The sequence below is a fragment of the Oryx dammah genome, unplaced genomic scaffold (genome assembly GCF_014754425.2).
Source record: "Oryx dammah isolate SB20612 unplaced genomic scaffold, SCBI_Odam_1.1 HiC_scaffold_18, whole genome shotgun sequence".
NCBI lineage: Eukaryota > Metazoa > Chordata > Mammalia > Artiodactyla > Bovidae > Oryx > Oryx dammah.
The window spans coordinates 92,583,565-92,595,123 of record NW_024070202.1 but is presented as its reverse complement, the minus strand read 5'-3'; the positions used below and the strand labels follow the sequence as shown (position 1 = coordinate 92,595,123).

The following is an 11,559-nucleotide window of genomic DNA, read 5'->3' as shown; positions in this document are numbered from 1 at the left end:
ACCACTCACGGCCCCCCTCCTGGCTGCTTCTCACTGACAACAGGCTGTGGACTGCCATCACCCCACTGCATCTGCCTGCCCACCTCCAGGTCCTGCCTCCCACCTGCCTCACCTTGACCCCTAGAGGATGCTGTCTCCCGAGTGTGGGAGTGATTGCCTGGGCTGAGTCTTACCTCGGTCTCCGCCCTTGGATGAGGATACAACCTTGGACTACACACAGCAAGGTGGCCTTGGGATGCAAGCATGTGATATGCTTGGCACAGAGCTGGCACAAGGGAAGAGTCCCATGTATTTTATCATTTGGATAATGGGATCCTGACCAGCCCTAAACTTTGCCTGGTCCTGCCCTGCTCCCTCAGCACGGTGGATTTGGATCCAGCATTTTCCCAAAAGAACTCGGGAATTGTCAACATGGAGCAATACAGATTTCTCTTTTTTCAACAAGTAAAGGCTGACCAGGTGGCTCAGTGATAAAGAATCTGCCTGCCAGTGTAGGAGATGTGGGTTCAATCCCTGGGTTGGGAAGATCCCCTGGAGAGGGAAATGGCAACCCACTCCACTATTCTTGCTTGGAGAATCCCATGGACAGAAGAGCCTCATGGGCCACCGTCCATGGGGTTGTGAAGAGTCGAACATGACTTAGCAACTAAACAACAAGTAAAGGCTGGTCACAGATTCCCAGGCCACCCTGTTCAGAGTGAGTCTTCCCAGGGCCTAGTGAGAAGGTAATGGGGTGGGGGTTGATATGGCATCCTTGTTTCCCATCTGCCTTCTGGATGTGGTTCCATACAGTACCCTCTGCCTGGGCTGAGCTGCACTTTCATCATTCATTCATTAATCATTTATCAAATATCTGCTACTGAGACATTGTGCTGGGCATAGGGAGACACAGATGAATAATGCATGGCCTGTCTTCTAGAGCCTTTGTGACGGAGACCAGAAGTCCTTCCTTCCTAGGATCTCCCCATCAGTGTGTAGCCCAGTGCTGGGCCCAGAGGTGGCTGGCTGTCACTGACATCATGATCGTAGTGGGGCCGGTCAGTCTAGAGGAGCCTGCCAGCACCTTCAGCGTTGTCCCTGGCACTCCTAGGGTAGAGTGTTCCCTAGGTCATGTTGTCCTGCAGAGCTATGCAGGGGTGTGGCTCCTTCCCTCCGATTTCTGGTTCCAGGTAACATGAATTGTGTTCTCTCCCTGCCCATAATCTCAGGCTTTGGCACCTCATTAGTGCCCTCTGTGGGGACGAGGCAGCTCTGGGTGGGTGGGGAGGGCTCTACCCCAGATCTTACTGCCTCGGCATCTCCTGGGAGCTTGTAAGGAATGCAGACTTTTGACCTTGCCCCAGATTGACTGGATCAGAACCTGCATTTTAATAAGACCCCCAGATGTGTCACAGGCGTGTTCAAGTTTGAGACGTGTTGCTCTGGGCCTGCTGACCTGAAAGCCCTCCCTTCTCAAGTGGAAAATGGAAGGTTGGTCTGCATAGAGGCCCACAGCTTGAACCTTCCAAGTATGGGGCCTCACCTCTTCCCACTGCTAAAGAGCTCCCTCCCCAAGAAAACTGGTCTTGCAGTAGTTGTTGTTCAGTCGCTAAGCTGTGTCTGACTCTTTGCGATCCCATGGACTGCAGCATGCCAGGTTTCCCTGTCTTTCATCTCAGTTTGTTCAAACTCATGTCCATGGAGTCAGTGAGGCCATCCAACCATCTTGTCTTTGCCCCCTTTTCCTCTTGCCTTCAATCTTTCCCAGCATCAAGGTCTTTTCCAAAGAGTCTGAGTTGACCAGATTCAAGTATTTGCAGATGATACCCACCTGGTAGGGCAAGAAATTTGATGGACTTAGCTGTGGGTCTTTAAGGCTCAGCACAGAGTAGGTGCTTAAATCATGTTTATTAAATTGCAACACATTCTTTGCAATTGGAATGCATCACAGTAAAAGGGTAAGAATGGACTAGGTTGGGCACCACTCTGAGAGGGAGTTTCCGGGCTTCTGTTCTAGCATAATCCGATGCCTGCTGTCAAGAATGTTATGGAAGTGTCCCTTGCTTTGATGGGGTCAGAGGATTCCAGAAGCCACTCCTCATAAAGCAACAAGACAAAGATAGCACATATATGGGACACTCATGACCATCTTCTCTTCTTACACTCTTGGTAGACATCAATAATTGATTGCAGTTGACTTTCTGGCATGACCTCAGAATCCTTTTCTACATTGCACCCCAGGGAGCCAATATCAATTGATCAGACACGACCCCATTTGAGGTCTTTGCCTCGGGCCGAGCTGCCCTTTACAGATCAGGCCAGATGAGACAAGGAGGCCAGGCCAGTCCCCAGTGACGCCCACTGCTCCCAGCTTCCCACCCAATAAACTGCCCTCACCAGATGTTCACAGTTGGAGGGGTGAAATCCAGCCCCGGACCCAGTGCTTGCCCACACAACTCCCCTCCCTAGGGAACAAGATCACGTAAGTGGCCACCATGGTGGACCTCTGTGCGACTTCTGGTGCTCTCACACCCTGTATAACTCTCTGACCCTTGCAGGCTCTGTCACCTGTCAAGTGGGAATGCCCCCACCACCCGTCATGCACTGTGGTATCCCAGAGTGTGCCCCCTGACCTCAGGATTTCAGTGGACCTGAGGGCGAGGGTGGGTAGAGTCTAGGAAGCGCCCCCATGAGTGTTGACATTTCCTGCCTGGCTTGGTGCTCTCAGCTTGAGCCCTGAAAGCTCCCTCCCTCTGCAGAGCCCTGCCCTGGCTTTGCTCTCTGGAAGGAGCCTGAGACCCCACCACCCCTCTTCCACAGCCAGCGAGGCCTCTGCCCAGTCCTGGAAGCAGGCCCCACCAGAACAATGGGGAATGGAATTCCTGTGGCAGCTCTGAGACAGGAGTGTAGCTGCTGCTCCTCCGGCTCAGGGAGGCCCCTGTAACCTGGGGCGCTGGGCTCCCTGCTGGCGGCAGGGCAGCACTTCTCCATGCACCCTGCCCCTCTCACCCACATCAGTGGGGAGCAGTCACTGTCTGCAGCAGGTGATTAGGTCTACCGATCATATTGGCTTCCGAGACATCTCCCCACACCGCCACCTTTTCCTTCTGCCTGCTAAGCCCAGGTCTCAGATATGAGGGCAGGTGCTGGAAGTGGCATCCCTTAGGCCCAGCTGAGTATGGGAACACACCTGCTGAAGTCCATGAGGTCAGGCACTCTGCGCTGTGGGCCGCTGTGTCATCAGTAGGTAAGGGTGCAGTACAAGCAGGCTGTCTTGACTCGGCTGCAGGCCTAGTGCCCAGGCACCAAACTGTCCCAAGCGTACACAACTCCCACTTCCTGCCACTCTGCAAACTAGAGACAGCTCAGGGACTCAGCCAAGTGACTTCAGCTCCCCATCCCTCCTCAGACACCTCTGGCTCTTGTCTGGCCTGAACCCTACAACGTTTTCATAAGCAGGAGGCCTCCATGTGCCTGGGTTTTGTAGCATCATCATGAATTCCTTTCACCTAAACAGATTCCCGCTTTTGTCAGGCACTGGCTACCTGGGTAACAGAAAGGCTGCTGGTGGTGTGTCTCTGCTACCCAGTGACAATGGCTGTTGTTGAACCCTGGGTCAGCTCGGGGCCTGCATTAAAAAAAAAAAAAAAAACCTCTCACTGAATTCTGATAGCAACTTCAGATGCAGAAACTTTTATGTTTTTATCTTCAGTTGACAGATGAGCAAACGTCAGAGAGGTTAATTAGCTTGCTGAGCCTAAGGCTCCACAAGAAATCCTTTGAAACCCAGACTTTGAACCACAGTGGCTGAGGACAGGCTGGACAGAGGGCAGCCTGGGGTGCTGATGAAGGCAGGGCGGGCACCTGCAGCTGATGGAAGGACTGCTGTGCAAACTGCCATATCCTCTGTGAAGCCTCAGAGGCTCAGAGACCAACAGGTGAGCTGGGCCTGTGACTACATCCCAAAGCCTAGCAGCGTACCGCTTACATTCGCCATGACTCAGGCCTCTCCTTCCATGTGGACAACTGAGGACATGGGCTCTGTCCCCAGGCACGCTCACCTGGCCTGGATCAGGCAAGGAGATCCAGAGATGTGGATCCAGAACTGCCTGGGTGTAGAGGGGGAGGTGGCTCCTCAGGCCTGGGCACCCAGATGGCTATGCATTGAGGCTGTCTGCTCACTGAACCACCCCAATGTCACCCGTTCCCAGAGCACAGTGGCTGGGCCCGGGGCCTAGACTAGACTCCATCAAGCAGGGGTAATGATGAATCTGTGCTGCCAGGGAGGAAGCAGAGACCTCCCATAGCAGGGGCGGAGACCTTCTGCTGGCCTTGTCCGAGGTCCTGAAGCAGCTGTGGTGGGGCTTGCCTGGTAGCTCAGCTGGTAAAGAATCCGCCTACAATGCAGGAGACTTGGGTTTGATTCCTGGGTCGGGAAGATCCCCTGGAAGAAGGGCATGGCTACCCACTCCAGTATTCTTGCCTGGAGAATCCCCATGGAGAGGAGCCTGGCGGGCTACAGTCCATGGGTTGCAAAGTCAGACACGCCTAAGTGTGCTTGGTCACTCTGGCAAAAGACTATGTACCAAAATACGTCTTTTGGCACCAAGTACAGCCCAAACTGTGGTGACAGAGGTAAAAACCTAGCCAGGGAGGGAGGGAGGGGCGTAGGGAACCTTTGGGTATGCTGACCTTCTGAGTATGGTTCAGGGATGTACAGACCTGTAAATACCCATGATTGTACACTTATGATGTGTGCACACCTTACTCTAAGTTATATCTCAGCTTGAAGGTACTCAGGGACTGTGAAGTCAGGTGTCTTGTGCAGGCTTTTTCCTGGTGGTGGCGGTGGGAGCCCTAGCTGGTCTTTGGTTTTGCGGCCGTACACAATCCTGGAATCCAGGCAGGCAGCCTTCCCTACTCCATGTGCTGCCTTCAGTGGACCCCCTCTCCACTACTTCGTCCTTGAAACCTTCTACAGCTTTCCCTGGCAGAGGGAAGTGCTCCTTTTTGAGGTTTCTCCCACCATGACGCCACCTAACTTTCAGGAACAAATTCAGCTTTCTCTCTTTTGAGCTCCCATGCCGCCTCATTAATAGCATCTATGAACCTACCTCCCCAACCAAGACCTGCGACATTTCCCAGTAGCTTACATCTCAGACATCCTTCTTCATCCCACCACTGGGGTTCCCTGGCCCCTCTGGAAGTGACCATTATCCAGACTTTTGCTTCTCATCCCTTTGTTTTGGTGTTTTATTATGTAACAGTGTCAGTGTGTCCCAGACTGCTGCATTTACGCTGGTGGTCCAAATGGAAGAAGTGTCCCTTTACACTCTTAAAAACATCCCATAAATCTTACGATCATTTAACATACTCGCCCATGTAAGCAATGTATTACTTGAGTTTTGAACTTTAGCATAATGGCATCATATGGTAGGAAGTCCCCTGTGAAGTGCTTGCTTTACTGTTTCCAAAGTTTATCCATGGTGTTGTTACCACAATACATTGATTTTCATTGCTGAATACTACTCAGTGGTGTGCATATGCCTTGGCAGTGTCTGCTGTGCCCATGATTTGAAGTAGGAACAAAATTGCAGTGAGCACTGCTGCACATGACTCCTGGTGGGGATTACTTGTGCAAGCAGCCCCTGGCCCCACACCAGGAGGGAACAGCTGGCACACGAGGCGTGCACTCGGTCAACCTGATGAAGGAACACCACAGCACCTGAAGTTAGCTAAGTCTATCACCCAGGACCTACTGTCCTCTAGACTGTGAGCCCCACAAGGCCAGGGCTTAGTACTCTTTTTATCCTAGCCCTTAAAACAGTGCCTGGAACTGGCAGGTGCTCAGTAGATGCTGAAGGCCTAGATGTTCAGGGGGCTCTGGACGGCTTCCCTTCTGAGAAACGACTCAGACACTGATGCTGGCAGGGCACGTGAGCAGGAACTGTGTGCAAGCAGTACGTGTTATGAACGCGCTGCAGTTAGAAGTGCTCTGGGCCCCTGGCCTCCCTCAGCTGAGCTGGGTCCCCAGCTTGCCCCCAGGCCTCTGACAGCCAGGCCCACTGAGACGGGCACCCACCAAGGTGAAAGCCACGATGTAGAGAAAAATCACAGGCCTGGGTCAGGGGACTTGTTTTCTATTTCTGGCCCTGCCATTAATAAGCTGGGTGACCTTGGGTGAGTTACTCTGTCTCCTTTCTCATCTTATGAGTTTGGACAGTGATAGCTAATTCTTGAACTTGAGAACTCAGAGTCACCTAGGAAGCTCCTCAAAAGTGCAGATTCCCAGGCCTTGGCCCACAGGAATTGAGGACTGGATAAGTGATACATATGTATTTACCTGAGTGAATTAAAAAGAGAGAGAAACGCTTATTGATGGTGAAAGGATAGCACACACAGATTAATAAGAAGGTATACACCCCACCCCCAGTAATGCTACCTACAGGCAGGTAACCACTTTACATTATCTATTTTAGATCTTCTGTTGGTTACCATCTCATTGTTAAACAATAGGCCAGTTCCTTGTTTTATCAACTTCAAATGTTACAGTGTTACTCACCGTCTTCCTGCAATGATAGATGAGGCTTGAGCTCACTCACCCCACCCCCATTCCCAATAGAGTCTTAGCATTATTCTTGGAAGCTGCATTTTAGCAAGCAACCTGGGTGACTCTGAGATTGCTGGTCTGCCAGCCACACTTAAGAGAAGCACTGGCCTGGCGCGACGTCTCTCAAACCCCTGGTTTTTCTCCTTGGCTTCTAGAATTTGCTAAAAGAACCTTTCCCAACTGCTGAGGGCTCTGAGAGGTTAGGCATGGGAGCCACACTGGCAACCACACTGCTCTGGGTTCACGGTGGGTGGACCGGCCCTGCCCTGCCATCGTGTTCCTCTTTCTCTAACGTGTCGCCTCCCGTTCCCCCAGTTGCATAATGAGGACGAGCAGATTTCCCTTTGGGAACTGGCAGAGCTCTGGCTCTAGCAGATTGCTGAGCATCTGACTCCTTTATAACCACCAAAGAGTGGTATCTTCAGACAACAGAGCGTACAGAAATGAGATGCACACACCACAGCTATCCGGGATGAACCTCCCGGATGAGCTGAGCGAGAAAAGGCAGGCACATGAGGACACATACTGCAGGACTCCACTTACATAAAAAATCAAAACCAGGCAAAACCCAAAAAACAAACATGCAACGACTCAGTCAAAACTCACCCACTGGGATGAAACAGAGGGTTGCCTTTGGGGAGATAGTGACTGAAGAGCAAGCTTACGAGGGGCTGGTGAGGTTCTAGGTTGTGTGTGCTCATATTGCTGTGTTCACTTTGTGAAAATCTGAGCTCCACAATGATCTGTGCACCTTCCTGAAGGTGTATTTCAATAAAAAGAGAAGAAAAACTATGTGGTTCTCCTTCCTCTCCCCGAAACAAGCCCTTCCTTTGGATAGGCCCAAGTAGGCAGTGTGGGTGTTAGTCACTCAGTCGTGTCCGACTCTTGCAACCCCAAGGACTGCAGCCTTCCAGGTTCCTCTATCCATGGAATTCTCCAGGCAAGAATACTGGAGTGGGTTGCCATTCCCTTCTTCACGGGATCTTCCTGACCCAGAGACTGAACCCAGGTCTCCTGCATTGCAGGCAGATTCTTTACCATCTGAGCCACCAAGGAAACCAGAGATAGGTCTTGTCTTTGTGGCACAGTGTGAGGTGGGGGAGGGATGTGAACGCTGCTGGTTGTGATGCCTCCCAGACTTCCAGCCTGGCTCCCCGCAGAGTGGGGCGACTTGCTGGGTCAAGGAAGAGGCTGGCGATGAGGCCCAAGCATGTTCCCTGGGAAAGCTGACAAGATCCTAGCCAACCAGGACTCGTGTACCATCTTCCCCACCTGCTAGCAGCCAAGCTGTCCGGGGGGAGGGTGGTGTATGGGCCCCCAGCCCGCCTCCCCAGGCTGCTGGCCAACCCACTGTAAATATTATTACACTCCTACGCATCTGAAGGACGTTAATTATTAAAACTCATGCCACCCAGGGTAGTACACTGTAATTAGGTTCAAATTAAATTAGCATCCTCTTGTAATTAGGACATCAATAACCACTCTTGAGGCACCAGTTCTCTAGCCCCTCCCTGTTGCTTCCCAACACGGGATAAAGCAAGAAAAGGGGTCCGTTGCCTCTCTTCCTGGGATGCAGAAATAATCAATAAATAAAGTGGAGGCAGTTGTATGAACCCTTTCTCCACTGTCTGCCCGCCCTACTGGTCCTGTCCACTGGCAGGGAGGAGGCGGGTGAGGGTTGCTGGGGAGGGGTCTTGGGCGTCAGGACTTCTTCCCAGTGGCTACCTAAACCCCGGAGTCTGCAGCATCAGTCTTGAGTCTGGGAAACTTCCCAGCCTGCCCGGATTGGCAGTGCCGCTCTCCTGCCATCCATCAGTCTGACTCCGCCCTCCTCCTCCTCCGTTATGCCTCTGTAAACACTCGACGAGGGCCTCAGCCTTGTCCTGGGGTGAGACCACTGCTGAGGCTTGTTACTGGGGTTTCAGCATCTGCTGCCTCCTGGTCACCTAGACTGCACGCCGAGAGCCTGCGGAGGTGACCTTGGCACTCAGCAGACCCATGGCTGCACCGGTGCTGCTGGGTCTTAACCTGTGTTTGGTGGATGGATGGATGAATGAATGACAGGTGCTCAAATAATTCTGTTGCTCAACTAGGAAGGTGGATGGGGAGGCAGAGCTTATGAGCCACCATCAAGGAGCATGTTTTGTAACTCTAGCAGGAGAAGGACCTTGGAGATGGTTTCTTTCTTTTTTGGTGCTATTTGCACAAGTGCTGATGCTGGCTGGCCTCAACGGGGAATGAAAAGAAAATATGCCAAGGCACCCGCACACTCTGAGCGCCTCCTTAAATTCTGTACTTTAGGTGCCTGGCTCACTTCAACCTAGTCCCAGCCCTACCTGGCCAGGTCAGACCTCAGGAACTCAACTGACATGGTAAAGAGAACACTGAGCTGGGGCCAAAACCAGTAGCAGCAGGGCCTCCAGCCTGGTGAATACTCTGACCTTTGTCTAAATCAGCCTTGGAGCAAGAAAGTAAGAAGGGGGAAGGCTCAGGCATCACTTCAGCTGGAGAACCATGGAGGGTTTATCCTTGGGCGCAGATGTAACCAAGGAAACTGTTAAGACAGAGACATGATTTCAGACCCTTTCACTAAAAGAGTGGGCTGGCATTTTGCCCCTTTGCCAACTGTGTTCAAGTGAATACACAATGACTACCTCCGGGCCCCACCAGGAGGGAGTGAAATGGGTGAAACAGCATTCTCTTCTCTCTGACCAGTCTCCTCGATGGATAAAAGTGAGAGACCATGGTGAGAGTGGGCCTGCCTGCAGGGGTTAGAACAGCTTCTCTAGGAGCAAGGACAGAGGGCAGACTTCATCACCTGCGTTCCTGCAGCCTTCTCGGGCCCCCACTGGGGCTGTCCAGAGTCATGGGAAATGGTTTACTGGACTGTGAAGAGGTTCTGATCCGAGGATCAAAGACACTCCAACCCAGAGAGACAGCAGGCAGAGCCCATAAGTCCTGCAGAGAGGAGGGGAAGGGGTTCCGGCTGCAGCACAGCGCGTGGCAGCCCTCCGCACCCCGCCCTTGGTTCTTCTCTCTCGCCTCTCTCCCTAACTGGAGTCACCCCAAGTAGAGGGAGAAGGGAGTCCTGGGCAGAACCCCACATGAGCCCTGGGCCTGAACAAGTGAGTGTGGGGCAAAACTGCCAGGAGCCAGAATTTTCTGGGGACCTGGACCTCATTGAGGGATGAGAGCCGGCCAGCCAGGCCCCACAAAGTGTCCCCCCACCCCCCACAAAGTCACCTCCTCTGACTTTCCCCAAAGACTTGACTAAAGAAATGACCAATCTTAATACACGGCAGCTTGAAGCATCACCTCAGATCAGAACATGGGGCAGAAAAGGGGGGCTGCCAAGAAGACAGGCCACCATGTGAGTACATGCCTAGGAAGGTCAGGGCCACAAGGATGGGGCTCTGGAGTTCGGGGGAACAGGCAGGTTCCCTGGACTCCACGGGTGCTGGAGTGATGAGCTCCACCACACATGCACACCTGCTTTCTCACTCTGAGAAGCACGGGGGCATCTCACCACACACACCGCAGCAGCCACTCTTAGGGTGCCCCCTCAGGGCCTAGGAGTAGTCTGGGGTTGCGGGCACCCTGTCAAGTCAGACAGAGCCAGAGCTAACCTGGAGAGACTGGCTCGCCTCAGCCTGGGCCTTGACCCCTCTTGGAGCCCCTTGTTCTCCAGTGGACACTGGAGGGATCCGGGTGGAGACCAGGGGTCTTGACCTCAGTGTGCTGCGAGAGTCTGTCTGGGCATTAGGCTTTCCTTTCCCTGCAGCAGGAAGCCAGAACTCACCTCACTTCTCTCAGCGAGACCCTGCTGGTCCCTTGGGGGGTGCTGGTGGGTCTGGCCAAAGGATAGGCCCAGCAACCTCTCACCTGGGCACCGTATGCTGAGCTGCTGAGGTTCTTGAGAGCAGTCACGTGCAGATGAGTCAAAAGAGAAGACTTGCAGGCTTCTGCACGATAGCTGTGGTGCCAGGTATGCCCATCAGGCCCCGGGAGTTGCTCTGAAGTTCTGCCCTGATTCCTGTGACTGGCTGTTTTCAGGGAGCGTGGTCAGGCACACTTGGGGGTCATTTGAGTGCCAAGTCGCCTCCTGGCTGGAGTTGTTGAGATTCTGGGCTCTGGGCTCCACCATCACCAATAAGAGCTGCAGACAGCATGTACTATTTTATTGGGCCTCAAAAGCTTTAAATACAGAAATAGGGAGGGCTGGGCAAAGGGGCAGATGTGGACACGCTGGCATTTGAGAATGGACATATCAGAAAAACCACATAATCAACAGCTGGACAGAGAGCCGGGGAGAAGGGTGGTCTGGGGTGGACGTGGGGTGCCAGTCGGCAGCCGGCCTTGGGGCCAGGATTAAGCCCCTGATTAGGACAAAGTCTTTCATGTTTCTTCCTGATTTGAGGACAATTGAAAAAAAAAAAAAGAACAAAAAACCCCACAAACCTCCAAATAGAAACAAAATCAGCTGGGAGAGACAGCGGAGGGCAGTGCCTGTCCTCTTGGAAGACAATGCCTGCCCCCTAAAAGCCGTGATGTGGGGGGCTCTTCCTACCCCTTGCCCAGATGCCACCCTACGAGACATTCCCAGACACTGAAGCAAAGCTGGACCCAATCTATGCCCCGATTTGAGGTCTGGAGCTGAAAACACCCTCCCGGCAGAAGAAGGGGTGCTGGCGTGAGCGGTGCTGCGGGTCAGACCCGGTGCCTCCTTAGCGGCTGTAGCCAAACTCATCTGCGTCGTCGGCTCGGAAGTCTCCGTAGCGCCACAGGTTCAGCTGTGAGAAAACAGCAAACGGCTCGTCAGGGAAGGCGGGAGAGGCTGGAACCCGGATGGCCAAAGCCCCTCTCCCACCACCCTCTGGGGCTCCTGCGGCAAAAACTCACCCTGGCACTCTTGGCTGACTCCTGGGCGTTCAGGTATTCTGTGATCTGGGGGGGACAAGAAAACAACGGGA

At 53.1% G+C, this 11,559-nt stretch overlaps 1 protein-coding gene across 1 annotated transcript in view; it reads right to left on the bottom strand.

Moving 5' to 3' along the window:
* Positions 1-10,752: 10,752 nt before the first annotated feature.
* Positions 10,753-11,559, bottom strand: part of SND1 (staphylococcal nuclease and tudor domain containing 1) — a 423,281-nt gene continuing 422,474 nt past the window's right edge. Inside the window, exons 23-24 of the mRNA XM_040259576.1 lie at positions 11,489-11,533; positions 10,753-11,379 (exon numbers count right to left, since the gene is read on the bottom strand). Coding sequence (XP_040115510.1) covers positions 11,314-11,379; positions 11,489-11,533 — 111 coding nt within the window. The 3' untranslated portion in view covers positions 10,753-11,313. The remainder of the gene's footprint in view (positions 11,380-11,488; positions 11,534-11,559) is intronic.